This window comes from Dermacentor andersoni, chromosome 1 (genome assembly GCF_023375885.2).
Source record: "Dermacentor andersoni chromosome 1, qqDerAnde1_hic_scaffold, whole genome shotgun sequence".
NCBI lineage: Eukaryota > Metazoa > Arthropoda > Arachnida > Ixodida > Ixodidae > Dermacentor > Dermacentor andersoni.
This window is the reverse complement of record NC_092814.1, coordinates 126,730,667-126,745,045: the sequence shown is the minus strand read 5'-3', so window position 1 is coordinate 126,745,045 and position 14,379 is coordinate 126,730,667. Positions and strand designations below refer to the sequence as shown.

The 14,379-nt window shown below is 43.5% G+C and overlaps 1 protein-coding gene across 3 annotated transcripts in view; it reads left to right on the top strand.

Annotated features, from left to right (window-relative positions):
- csul (protein arginine N-methyltransferase 5) overlaps positions 1-14,379 on the top strand; it is a 102,115-nt gene that overhangs the window by 41,222 nt on the left and 46,514 nt on the right. For 2 of the 3 annotated variants that reach the window (XM_050193855.3, XM_072287029.1), the window contains exon 5: positions 12,916-13,070. In XM_050193855.3, the coding sequence (XP_050049812.1) occupies positions 12,916-13,070 (155 nt within the window). The remainder of the gene's footprint in view (positions 1-12,915; positions 13,071-14,379) is intronic. The other variant, XM_050193856.3, reaches the window with a different exon arrangement.

Genomic DNA, 14,379 nt, shown 5'->3' with positions numbered 1-14,379 from the left:
GAGGAAACCCGGCGGTGTGGCTCCATCCAATCGCTCTCCCTGCCGTGACCGTGCTGCGTTGGGCGAGCCATCGACACCCCCTTGCAAAAAAATGATCCTGGCCCTCCTGCAGCACTTGCTCAGGCAGCCAATCAGAGGCTCTTGTGCCCCCGTCGTGCAAGCTGGGGCAAGTGCGAGTTGTCTCGCTGCTTTACTGGTTTATTGTATTTGCACCTTGTGGGCCTTCTCCCGCAGTGTTGCCGTGATGAAGCGGCAGGATTTACTTTTCGCCGTGAAGCTTGAAATCACAAATCGGGTCGAACACGGTGAGAAGTCAGATGACCCCGCAACATGCAAGATACCCTCTGCATGATCTTGAAGAATAAGGAGGAGATTAGGGCGAAAGCGGACAAACTCGCGACCTGGTGCTCGTGGCGTCGGATGCGTACGCACGGCCGTGTACAAGTGATTCACCCGAAATTTCTTCAGACGTGCCGGCTTCCGCGTGCCCATTGATGACAGTAAATTCTGATGAGTGCAACGAAGCCGTTGCCAGTGTTGCCGAAGTTTGGAGTGAGTTGTCAGAATTTTCGGAAGCCGTTGACGAGTTTGTGAGTGCAGATGATGGTGTCGCGACCACGGGAGAGCCCGAAAACGAAGACTACACTGCCGACATCGTACTGAGCACAAGTGAAAGTGGGCACAATGAGAAAGTGACGATGGTCCTTTGCCCACATCTTCCAAGGTGATTGGTGCACTCGCACTAGTCCGGTGCTTCTGCACGAATGTGGAAGTTTGCGGCCTCAGCTGCTCCTACTCTTTAGACATTGTTAAGAAGTGCATGCGTCGCAGGCAGCAAAATTGCCCAAGCAGAAAAAAACACAGGACTATTTCATGCGAAACTAAGCTAGTTTCATCAATAAAGTTCTTTTATAAATGGTATGTGCTTTTATGACGTCCAATTCTTTAGCAGGCTTATATTGAATTATGCCCTATATCAAACTGATAGGCTTTTTTTGCAAGTTCGATATAGCCGGTTTCGACTGTATTAGCATCCTGTAATCTTTCCAATCATCACAATAAAACCAATTCTGATTCTGATCCACTTGATGCCACCTTTTCTATTTCTAGGAGGCATGATTTTGGACCAACTGCAGTTTTCATATTCCTCACCCTCACTGCTCCGGTCCATTATCGGAGATAATGGACAGCATAATGGCTTTGAATATTGCATGCATAGTCATCGTCATCTATGTGCTGAGATAGCTGTCATCACTCTTGCCTTCTGGTAGAAGGTGTGCACTGAGCCAACTTGATCATGATCTATAATTCTTTTCTACTACTATTCTCAAAGGAAGAATAACAGTAAGACGATTCAAGATTTGGTGCCTCACTGCAGTATTCATGTCATCCTTTTTTCCACACACAATACACGAGTCAAACAATTCACCTGAGCAGAGTTATGCAAAGGTCCACCTACTTGTGTGCAAAACAAACTAAGGTTGTGAGGGAATCCCACATGTGACATACTCAGTAGCCAAATGCATAGCTACATCGTAGTTGACCCGTGCTACCCCAGCGGCCTACCCTCTATATCTGGGCTGCTCAGTAACCACTTTATTACACATTTAAGTTACGGTAGTTGTTTGATTTCTTCTGAAAGAATAGACATATCCTGTTTCCTGTGTTGAGACATTGCCTAGTATTGCAGTCTTCGTTGCACACAGCATGGTGGCACCATCTGTCAAAATATGCAAAACTACAACTCTGAATTAATTCAAAATACTAAAAAAAAAGTTTTTATGATGCAATTTCAGCACTGAAAAACAAACAAACAAGACATACTAATTTCAGAAGCAGTCGCCTAGGCTGTGGGGATGCAGGGGCATTGCCACTGCCAACTCTGTTTATCTGTGCCTTAGTGTTTGACAAACGGGGGTGCGAGCTGGTGATGGAAAGCAGTTGCACAACTCTTGCTCCCTAAAGGGAGCCATATGCGGTAGCTCTAGTTGCTATTGCGCCCGTTGAGTCGTTTGTTGCCTTGCTCAAAGAAACACCTGCATGATGCGCAGTCATTTTGTAGAACTGTTATTTGATGACAATAAGTCTAGCACACTTGTTACCTTGGCACCTTTCTGCATTTGACTGACACATGTGATTGCTATTTACTGACACTGTCTTTCTATTTTGTTTTGTTTGTATAGCTTTAATTTTATTTGTACAGTTTGTTTTATTTTTTTGTTCATCTTGTTTGTAATGTACCCCCACTTTAATAATGCCCTCTGGGTGCATGTAGTGACCTCAATAAATAAAATAAATAAATAAGAACAATGTGCATCTATTGTATTAAATGGGCACACAAGACCCTATAGTTAGTTGGAGCCCTTCTTCGAGCGATGCACCCACTATGAGAAGTAAACAGCATGTGAGCATTGTGCTTAGCTATACACTCAGTGCTGCATTGCAGCAGCAGAATCCATGAAATTGCGGGTTTTAAGCATTGCCAGTGACACTACAATGGGTGCTTGTAGTCTGGCTGCTCACCTCATTTCATTAATGCTGCTAAATGATGTTCATATTTTATGTATGCGTGAGGTCCATTTATGCACTCTGCGTGCGGTCCATTTCCATTGAACCACAAGAGTGCAGAAGGCACAAATGCTTGTTGTCGTGAATTCATAATAAAGCAGAAATCCAGGCATTTTGCTGCTAAACTTGCATTCTGGTAAGGTTATTGATGGAAGGGAGAATGTTGAGATCCATGAGAACAACAAGTTAAAGAGAATGAATGTGCTGTAGGCCTAGTTGGTTCATACTTGCAGATTTAACAAGTGCACGCTTTAGATGGCACTAGCTCAGGTTGACCTTTGTCTTTCCTGTCAATAAAATCTCTCTTAGATGGCACAAAAGAAGATAGACACAAAACAATTGCTAAATTGTTAACAGTTGTGAGTTAGTGCTTGTCTTGTGTCTACGTTCTTATTTCCCATCTAAGGTGCGCACTTGTTAAACCTGCAAACAAACAGCATATTTATTTCGCTGCCAGTCTCATCTGCTATATTGGTAGACGATGATGGAAAATTGCATAATTGTATGTAGTCAATTCTAGGCTAGTCTAGAGTTGCTCGCTTCTTGTTCAATTTATTGGTCAAAGGTGGCACTCCAATAATTTGCAGTGACGCCATGGATGACAGACAGAAACTAGCCTGGAAATTGTGCATGTTAGTGTGGACTTGGCATGGATTTGGTGTACGAACTTGTGACACTGGGCATTAGAGAGCTAATGTGATGTTTACCATACATAAACCCTCTAATTCCTGCTAGGAAACTTCAATTTTCCTGCCTAAAAGAACTCACTAGAACTTCATAACTACACCGAAATAACTGCAAACTTTTTTCTTTCTCTTTACAAGCTAGATTTCTTTAGTTCCTTTATGCTATAAATACTGAAAAAGTTGTTACCCTTAAATTGATAAAGTGACCAAGACAGAGTTGTATACAGCAGACTTCTATTACTTTGGCAAAACTCAGTTCAGCGTTTCTTGATATATGTTAAAGAGCGTCAAAAGCAGTGGTGGGATTGCTGCACTAATCTGCATCATTTTGTTAAAAGTACTATATTCATATTACAAATGATGAACTACGCCAGAGCTGCGCTGAATGCCTGAGTGCAGGTGGTGGGAGCCACCAACCCTTATGCAAAGGTTTACCTAAGTTTCCCAGTGCATCAGACAAAGACAGAAAATACACACACATGCACACACAGTGTTGAACTGACAACTGAAAGCTTTTTTTTTTTTGTCTGAGAGCATACACTTCACACAAGGAAAAAAATAAGAGACAAAAGAGCAAAAGCACAAAGCAGGAATCTGCAGGAGCATTGCACTTGTAAATTGTAAGTAAGGAGTGCCAGGAGTAAGTAAATTGCCAAGTAGGGAGTGCAAATTGCACTCCTTACTTGGCAAAAATGATAAAGCTGCACTGACGCACTTTCCACCTCGTTTTGAAATTTTTCGTGCTTCGATGATTGTTATAGTGAGCTCATCTTTTCCTTTTGCGAATGCATGTGCTTGAACAAATAGAAGCCAGAAACCACAATCACGATAATGCACACGAAGGTGCCCACTGACAACCTTTTCGGCATTATATCTATGTTCTCGGAGCCATTCATTTAGGCATAGTTGAGTTTGGCCTACATACTCCCCCTTGCACGATAATGGTGTCTGTAAACTATGCTTTCACCACACGACATGAACTTTATGCTTAGTGGCGTACCCTTGTTTTGTTAAGAAGCCAAGCTGTCATTGGCCTGAGAGCACAATCTTGAAAGTTCGTGAGGTGCAGAAACCGCAACATTGACACCTCGAGTGCTTCAAGCATGTTTTGAAAGTTCAAAGGTTAAGAAAATATGCCAGTATGTAGGTGATTATTTGGTGCTCTTATACTGTGACAAACGTACCCTTGACAATACTGATGTGCAGGTGGTGCCATCGATGTGGCAAAAATTACAACAGTGAATAAAGCTGCCGCTATTCAGATTATTCACCTTAGTTGTTGGTGAGGTGATGTCCTACGGCTTTCCGTGCGCTGTTCTGGTGCTGCGAAGAGATGCTTATTGACTCTACACCAATCCATAACTGTCACTTGCTGGCTTCTGACAAAAGAGCGAGTGTTAGGCCAAGTGAAGTAGTGCAGCAATAACGAAAATTAATCTATGCAAGTGAGGCAGCTGGCCATCGCGGGAAGCTTGCTGCTATATATTCACATTAGTCAGCAGCATCCATAGCATAATCATCGTCAGCATCCAGAGTTCATAACTTTTGGTCACTAATTTCTGACAAATCAGCTATATTAGATCCAGTGACATAGCGTGGTGGTAACGAAGATTAATCTGTGCAAGTGAGGCAGCTAGCCATCACGGTAAGCTTGCTGCTTTATGTTCACGGTAGTCATCAGCAGCCACCTGTTTCGGATCCATGGGCTACCTGCAGGCAGTTGTCAAGTCTACCTGTGAATTTAGTAGAAAACACACGAGTACAGGCAGAAATCTCCAAATTTAATTAGGTAAGACTGCATTGATGCATAACATCCATTGGGCTGCGCTGTTGGCAAATGCAATCTCCCAATGGCCTCGACTATCATGAAATTTCAGGTGGATATCATTTCTTAGCTAGTTTACAGTTTTCTTCTGGATTATGCTTCACTAATAGCGTGCCAGTTGGATCGCTACGTGCAGTCATGAATACGCTGTCGACGCATGGTTACTTGCGCCCTTGACACACCCAGTTTTGGTTTCATTCACTAATGGTGCAGAAGGGGGTCACTTCCAGGGCACTTATGAGTGGGGAACTTTGTGTCACTTTAAATAAGTGCTTTTCATTTGTTTTAAAAGTGGCATTGTTATAAGCATGCAATAGAAGATAAAAACAAATGAGGATAAAACTGTTTTGTTGCACATAAAGAATAAGAAAAATTGCTGCAAACAAACTATCAGTGTTTCCTCATATGTGCATGCATTGATGCATCATTGAATTACTTTGTGTGGGGCTGAGACAGAGGCCCTTGTCTGCCATGTGGGATCACCTGTCCCATGTTGCATTCAGTCGAATTCTGAGTCGGTGAGTGTCCCATGATGATCATACAACACTACTTCAAGACAGTGGCCAAAAACTACCCATCTCATACGAGTGCAGTACTGTAGCAACAGGCAATTCTTGGCATCTGCTAAGGAAATGGCAGTACCAAGAACTATCTGCATTCAATAAAATATAACAAAAAAGAAACCAGCACAAACAAACCTATTCAGAGTTTTTCATGAAGTAGTGCATAGATCATGCATTAATAATGATGTCTGTTTTTACACCTATGAACACTGTTAATGGAGATGAAAATTTAATTAAAAGCCCACGCGCCCTTACTCTTAAAGCAGTCAGTCTGCTTGCCAGCAGAGATGATGTTACAGCTCTCTCCTATTACGTCACAGGTCTCACCTGCAGTGCACAAATTGTCAGCAGTGATTCAAACAATACAGGGGTTCCCGTGGAAAGCAGAGCGCACAACTGTCACTGGAAATAAGCTGCCCAGCAAGAAAGGAAGGAGAAGAAAAAAGTGGAACCATGGCTTGTTACATAAATATCATGTGAGCCTTTGGATCCAATATGGGAGAAGGCAGGGGAGAAATGTTGCTTGCGGATGCTCATGGGAGAGAGCCTCTGCTGTGAGAAGGTTAACTCACCTCTTTGCATAACCGGATTACAACATTTCGTTCGCTTGTATCTCCTCTATTGATAAACCTCTTTGTTTTCCTATGGTAGATCACTTTATGGTATGGACTTTGCTTCACAATTCAAGGTGTTACCAAAATTTTTGAGGGGGCTCGAAGAGGAGCCCCTTAAGTGAGACAGAACAAGGGTCGAGCTAGTTCTAGTAAGTGGTGGACAGTGAAGACGTCGGTTTTCATGCAATTTGGAATTGTTGCTTTGGATAACAAAAGGGAGTTTACTCTTGAGCTCATGTTCTCGCAAGTGAATTATCAAGTGGAGACTGGTGCCATGGCAAGGTGAAGTTTTAAGATCACTGGGGCGTATGACACAGTGAAAAGTTTGAAGCAATGAAGGATTTGGTTACATTGCTTATCCTATATAAAAGTGCAGGACCCCTTCAAGTAATGTCAACCAGAGGGTACCTTGCATAAATGTTGTTACTTGCATGCCTTGTAAAATATACATGTTCAGCCAGCTGCACAGGAAACTTGCATGCAAATGACTGCAGTTTTGACGTAATAGTCCTGCAGAAACCCTCAAGGTGGAGAGAAGTAATTAATAAAAGGAAAATCAGACATCCACCCAAACGTAGCAATTGCTACAAAGGAAACCCATACAGGTTCTTTGAAAGAAAAGCCTCACAGTTGAAGAAAAATTTGTCCTTGTCCGGGACTCGAACCCAGGACCACTGCCTTTCCGGGGCAGCCACTCTACCATCTGAGCTAACCAGGCGGCTGTATTCATCCGAGGAAGGAGGAAATCGAAGCCATTTTCGATAGGTTGTGGATTTGTGCTGTGATTATTTTGTCGGGGCCGGGTGTTTTGTTTTCTTGCATCTTCACGATAGAACATTGCAGCTAATGAGGACCGTGAAGGCCAGGTCTTCCGGGTCATATGTGGATGGCATTACAGCCGCATTGTGGATGTCCTAAAGGTCTGAGAAAACCTGGTCTTTAGAGTTGTACATGTTGAGGAGTTTCTTGAGTTTGTTGGTGGTTTCTCTTTTACTCTATGTGGGGTTGCCGGTATGAGATGCCACACAGAGCCGAGATGTAGGGTGTCGCTGATTCTGTTGCTCATGGTGATCCAATGTTCTCTGTTGAGATGATCGAATATTTTGGTATCTCATCGTTTAGAAGATTGATTCAATGTCTCAGTCAGCAATTCAGTTCGTTCCGTTTCAAGCACTTCAGGATGCCGTGGTGGGTCTTCCATAGCTGCAGCTGGTGTTTATCTACGTGTGGAACATCCACTGAGACCTCAATTTTCTGTGTGTTTGTCCACTCCTGCAGTGAAAGGCCTAGCGGGTGGTTCATGGGTTCATTGCGAAATTTTTGCCAGTCTGTTTGAAGATTGCACCGTATACAGCGTTTGAATGCCCCCGTATACAATGTAATTTGGATTAGTGTGTAGTCGCTGGTGAGGGTGATGTGGGTGTTGTGCCAGGAGGATCCTGTTCCTTTATGAGTGTAAAGTCTGGTGTGGTGTCTCGTTCCCCCGAATTGACATGGCGTGTGGGAGAATTAGGGTTGCTGAGCAGTGTAAACTGTGACTGTTGAATGCTCTATTGTGGCGAGTTTCTCTTGGGAGGTGTTTTTGGTGTACCTTCGTGAAGTGTGCGCCGTGTTGAAGTTACCGCAGCGGTGGCATAGCAGTAGAGTATCCTCCTCGTTTGTTGGAGGTACCGAGCTCAAATCCTGGTGCCACTGGAAACCCACCGTTCTTTTTTTTTTTTTTTTTTCTAATGAGTAGAGATGTCCCTTGGCCTGATGCTTGGCTTTATGTGGGGGTTCACATATCAAAAGAGGGCCCAATAGAGATTTACAAGTTGTCTCTGGGCGCCTCTTGTCCAACCACAGGCAGCCGCGTTGAGGAGCGTCCACCAAGGCTGTGGGAGGCAAATGCTTCCGCTGGGTACCAAAGGGGTGTTTGTCCTCAACCTGAACGCGTCCCCACCTTATTAGTAGGTGCATTTGGGGCACCTCATGGGAAATGGCCGCAGTGGGAGCGGCCCAAACATCACTTTTTTGTGCTCACAACGGTTTCGACAGGAATTTAGGGCACAGGCTCCTATCGCAAGTGTATCACCCCAAATGCCAGGCTGGGGTACACCTGTGCCCATTTAAACCAGTGGGTGTCTGATGGTAGTGGGAATCGAACCCACAACCTCCCATAGCCGAAGTGGGCACTCTACACATATATTTATATAGATTTGTTTAATATACATGAAATTGATTTGTAAATTTGTAATTAACTGCAGAGGTAAACTGTTGAAAATCGGTGGGCTTCTGTTTTGCCGCACTAATGCAGCTCACTGTTGCCTTTATTGCCCGCTCTGCTTCATTGAAGAAAACTTGAACTCTATCTGATCTGCCTGTTCGCATCAGCAGGATGTGGACCATGGTGCAGTGGAGTGTTTCATGTGCTGTTATGATGGCCAGGTGTTTCCTCACGAAAGCTGTGTGTGTGTTGTGTGTATACTATAGGCAATGTATCTTGTTAACCTCTTGAGGACTCATTTGAAAAAAAAATAATGGTACTGAAATGGCAAATTTTTTTTATGACGTGAAATGCTTCAATAACATCTTCAATAAAACATGTTGTGGGGCTAGTTGGTGCATAGCTTTCATTAGGTGAAGCGCCAATAGTGACAGCGCACAAGAAGGAATACAGACAGGACAGGGTTGTCCTGTCTGTATTCCTTCTTGTGTGCCATCACTATTGGCGCTTCACCTAATGAAAACATCTTCAAAACGCAAAAATAACAGTGGGAACATTTGTTGGGATCTTATCCATGCTCTGGGGACAAAGGAATGACAACACAGTAGTGCCAACAATCACAAGGCCATTTGTTGCACCTTTCATACACTAATGCCTGTTAGCCAAATTGCTATCCACATCACGTCCTCACCACTTTTGCTATCATCCTCTAACGCATAGTAATCTACTGCACTAAAATGCCGTACAGATGATGCTGTATTTGTTTGAAAGGACAGGAAAATCTTGGGGGTGCAAACAGGGCAACCTCAGCACACAAGGAATGCCTGTTGCCATCTATGTTATAAATGGAAAAATACCCTTTGACTACATCTGTTCATCATATGCCAAAAAAGTGACACTTACTCACAACAAGCTCAGGTTGTCAAAGATCCCTTAAGGGGTTAAGGGGAGATGGTGGTTAGGCTCCTAGCAAGTCATCTGGGTGCCACACTTGTGTGGCAATGTACTGTGCGAAAAGCTAGTATTTTCGGGCTAGCCCTCTGCTGTTTCACTGCCACATGACCAAGTTGTTCACCATGGTGTCCTTACTCATCATGTCATAGCTGGGGATGGGTGTGAATTTTGGCAAGTTTGTGCTCTTCTGAACGGGCAAAGTGGGTTTTGTCTTGATTTCATTTCATTGTGTCAAGGTGTTCTGGGATAGGCTTAATGTTGGTTTCAAGAATAGTGGCAAGGGGAGTGGCTAGTGTGCTTTCTGTGATAAAAAATTCTTTTTGTTGTTGTTATAATGACCCCTGAGCCATGGCTTGTTGAACATGTTCTGCGATCTGGGATTTGGGCCAGGCTTCAGACTTTTTGAGACATTTTGATCCTGTTTTTCTTGTTTGGCTTCACACTTAACCTTAAGCTCCTGCATGGCTGCATTGTGCTGGCATGGGCTCGTAGATGACGGCAGTTGGGATTCCGCGTCTTAGCCTTAGGTTGGTGTAGTCAAGAATTAAGGTGTGCAAGGTAGTGCAGTAGTGGTGTAGGGAGTAAGGCATATTATTCTTATGCTTGTATGTCAATGCAACTGCCATGTTGTAGGAAGCTTACCTGCTGGTCAGAGGTGGGGGAGGGGTAAGATTTATGAAAGGTTGCGGGTAAGTTTTGTGCAGTGCGAACTTCATTCGTGAAGGAGCTGTGCTATCGTTAAGTGTGCATACTTTGCTGCATGTGCTCTTATGCTGTAGAGGTTGGGGATGATGGTGTAGGGTTGGGTAGGCCGAGTGGCTGGCTTGCCCTCGCCCATCTTTGAGACGTGGATTGAGTTGGTACCATGGATATACTAGGAGAATGCCAGCAAACTTGAGAGTAGAAAAACCAAGAGGCAGACATAGACAAAGAGACAGGAAGGTGGCTACTCTCAAGTTTGCTGGCATTCTCCTAGTATAACCATGTACCAACTAGCCCAACAAGCCACTCTCATGGTACCATGGAGACACTGCAGGTCCTCGAACGTGGTGTGGTGGAGGTGCTTTGGTCCTCCTTAATGGTGAATTTTGGCTGAGGGTGCCTGAGAGTCCCGTGGGGGTTGCTGAGCTTCGCATTGGCAAAGTTTCTTGGAATAATCAGTTTGTCGCTGGGCTTTGTCTGCAGTAAGGAAAACCTCCCAATAAGGGTTACTTGTGTGACGGTCTTTTCTGAGGTGGGAGTACCTGGTAGAGCAATGTGCTCTTGGTCTGGGATGGGCAGGGTTGTACATCTCTTGCTTGACAATGCCGGTTTGTGGACAAACATCAGCCTGGTGCCCAATGCTGAAGAACATCCTGCAAAATTGGGCTTTGGGGCAGGGAAGGGTGCATGATACAGACCTCTCATGTAGTAAACAATTTGGGGCATGTGTGACTGCCTCCCATCGTTTAAGGGGACAGGATTTCAACGTTTTAGTTCCAGAACCCCTTCATAATATCTTCAGGCGACTTGTTGGGGGTAGCATTGTGGATAACTCTTCTGCATGAATGGGATGGCGGTGCTGTGTAGATGAGTGTGGAGTAAGTTTTGCCATGCATGGTGGAAATTTCTGGTACAATATGACTTCATGTGAGGAGTTGGCACTCATTGGCAGGAGGGAAGGGAGCACCTCGCAGCAGCAGGGTGAAGAGAGGAGCTTGCTTGCTGTGGTGTGGGCTGCCTTATTTCCATGGTTCCTTCAGTGGGCCAAAATCTGACTGCTTCTGGCTCAAATGCTGGTTCTTATATGTGTCTTGGCATTGTGCTGCTAAGCCCAAAGGTGCAGGATCAAATCCTGGCCGTGGTGGCAGTATTTTGATGGGATGAAACGCAAAAACGCCTGTGTACCATGCAATAGGTGCACATTAAAGAACCCCAGGCAGTCAAAATTAATCCAGTCCCCTACTATGGTGTGTCTCACAATCATATTGTGGTTTTGGCATGCAATTACATTCCAGAATTCAATTTTTTTAATGAGGAACTGCCTACGAGTGTTTCTCACAAGTTGGGCATTGCAGTTGATACCTGCTGACAGTTGGTGAATGTCGGAATAAAGCCCTTCATTTAGAGATCTTGGTATAGTTTTGTAAATAAGGACAAACTACATTATGTTAAGCATTTTTTTTTTCTTTCTTTCTTTCTGTTTCTTTTCTCTTCTTTTTCTTCTTTTTTTAACCAACGAAAGCATAACACTTTGATATCCTGATCAATTTAATTTGTGTGATGGCAGAGATTGTTCACAGAAGCACCCCCCCCCCCCCCTTTTTTATTTTAATTGTAGGCAACCTCTGAAAATTGAAGAAGTTTAGTTTTTTGCTGCATTGCTGATCATTTTTTGTGTGCTGCAAACTGGCAGTGATAAGTCTGAAGAAAAGATATTAAAAAATACATTCAGTTTGCAAGAGCTTGTTCATGCAGACCTTGTTATGTTAGACTATTTGTTTAGACACGATAAGTACTGCTTATTGGTGAGGATGTTGTGGTTGAGAATGGCACTTACCTAAGGATGAATGTTTAGCTTTAGATGAAAGCTGACAGGACCTTGGAAGAAGCATAACTTTTTCTATGCAGTAGGCCCTGTGTTTAATGCTAAAATTTATTTATTCATGTATAATTGATGCATTCATGTCATTGCGGTAATACTGTATTGATTTTGATCACACCATGTTCTTACTAGGCATGCATTTTTAGATCACTATGATGATTATACATCAAGGGGTCACCTTGAGAAAGGGAGCATGCAAGCATGTGGCCTGTGTTCTGCAGCTTTGACTTTTAGTGCTGGCTGGTGGTGGCTTAAGACGTTAGCCACTTGCACATGCAGTGTGCTCCCACTATGCCCACAGTGCACTCAGCTCATAATAGATATTCAAAGATGCTGTGTAATAAACATTTGCCTTGTTGGGAAGCAGAATTTCGATCAGCCTAAAGTTGAGCCTTTGCAGGGAGGGATTACGAGTGACTGTTTTGTTTGCATTCTTCTATGCTGACTTTTATAGAAATCCATTTTCTGATAAACAAGCATTGTCTTTTTTAGCTCCACTGTGCTTCATCTTATTGGCAATGCTCTGTGTGCACCACCCAGACCCTGTGTCTTGCATGCATGCACTCTTTCTAAAGGTCCTTTCTAGCTGTGCTTTAGAAAAAAAATAAAAAATACTCGAGCAAGGTGTGTCCTTGTACTTGCTACTTGTGTCAATGTTTGCACGTGGTCTTAATGTGGGCACTTACTAAAATAAGGACCTCTTCTGTCTATTGATTGCTGGGCTGTGTGTTGCATGAGGCTTGTTTACAGATATGCATGGCATTGGTGCTTTTGTTCCTGCTGCTTTCTTTCTTCTTTGCATGGCAAGCATCTACCGGGCTCATCTTTTCACTTTAGTAAGTTGGCCATTGTATTTTGGTTTAATTTCCATTCAGGTTGGTTTAAGTGTCGAATAATCATGCCTATAATTTGCAGTTGATGTTCCAGGCCTGGCTTGTTATTCCCATGGAGGCACCTTCTGTACAGAGTCAGCGCCACCTGTGCTCATTGTCCAAAGAGGACCGTGAGTGTGACAATGATGACAACAACAACCTTGACAGGATAAGTCATGATGAGGACCCTTGGGAATGGTATGCTCCATCACATTATAATGACCCCACTGCAAGGAATTCAGTGTGTTTGTCCTTTGCAGCCACTCAATTATAGGAACAGAAACTCTTCCTTTTCTCCACTGTAGCAATGTGGTAATGAAATGTGAATCTAATCACTTTTACTTACATAATTGATGTTTAAGGTTCCTGACATCTTATTCTTCGAAAACTTTTGTGTTGCTTATGTGGCTTCCGAGAGTGTGTTTAAATGGATACTAAATAAGAACACTAGAACAGTTTAGTCTGGTATATTATTTTTGCTTCACGGGGTACTGGTGTTGGTCATTACTAAGACCTACTCTGATCAACAGTGGTCGAACATCCACCAAATGCTGCCCCCAGATCACCAATTTGCATTTGGGGGAAAAAATTGCATGGGGCTAAACTTGGTGAGTAGGGAGGGTGCACCAGAACTATGATGGAATTGTGTACCAAAAACTCAAGTGCTGTTCATGCAGAGTGCACAGGGGCATTATTGTGGTGCAAAATCTAGCGCCCCCTCTTTTGACAAATTTGGTTGCATGTGGCACACACAATATCTCAGACGCTTCTGGACCACCATGTAGGAAGCTGCATTGATAGTTTGACCTTCAGGCACAAATGCATGATGCACAATTTCATTACAGTCAAAACACAATCAACATTATTTTAATTTTTGCTCTGTTCTTTCGCACTTGTTTTTTGGCCTTGGCTCATGTTGCTTTTTCCACTCCTTGCTCTGTGACTTCAACTCGGATGTCATATTTGTAAACCTAAGTTTTGTTGCTACTGAAACCCCTTTACAAGAATTCATCGTTGTCTGAAGTTTTCCACTCAATGCAACATTCTTTTCATCGCAACTTTTGCTCTGGAGTCAGTAGTTTTGGCACCATCTTGGCGCAAATCTTACCCGCTGTGGTTGCTCAGTGGCTATGGTGTTGGGCTGTTGAGCACGAGGTCGCGGGATCAAATCCCGGCCACGACGGCCGCGTTTCGATGGGGGTGAAATGCGAAAACACTGGTGTACTTATTAGATTTAGGTGCACGTTAAAGAACCCCAGGTGGTCGAAATTTCCGGAGTCCTCCACTACGGCGTGCCTCATAATCAGAAAGTGGTTTTGGCACGTAAAACCCCATAATTTTTTTGCCACAAATCTTCCCTATGCCCTTCCCGAAAACACTGGACCTACTTCAACAGAGTTCTTTTCTTTAGAACATTCTTTCTATAGGCCTTTTGGAACATTTGATGAATTTCTGCACGATTCTTGCCCAATTTCACAAGATATTTGATATTGAGCCTTTGTTTGAT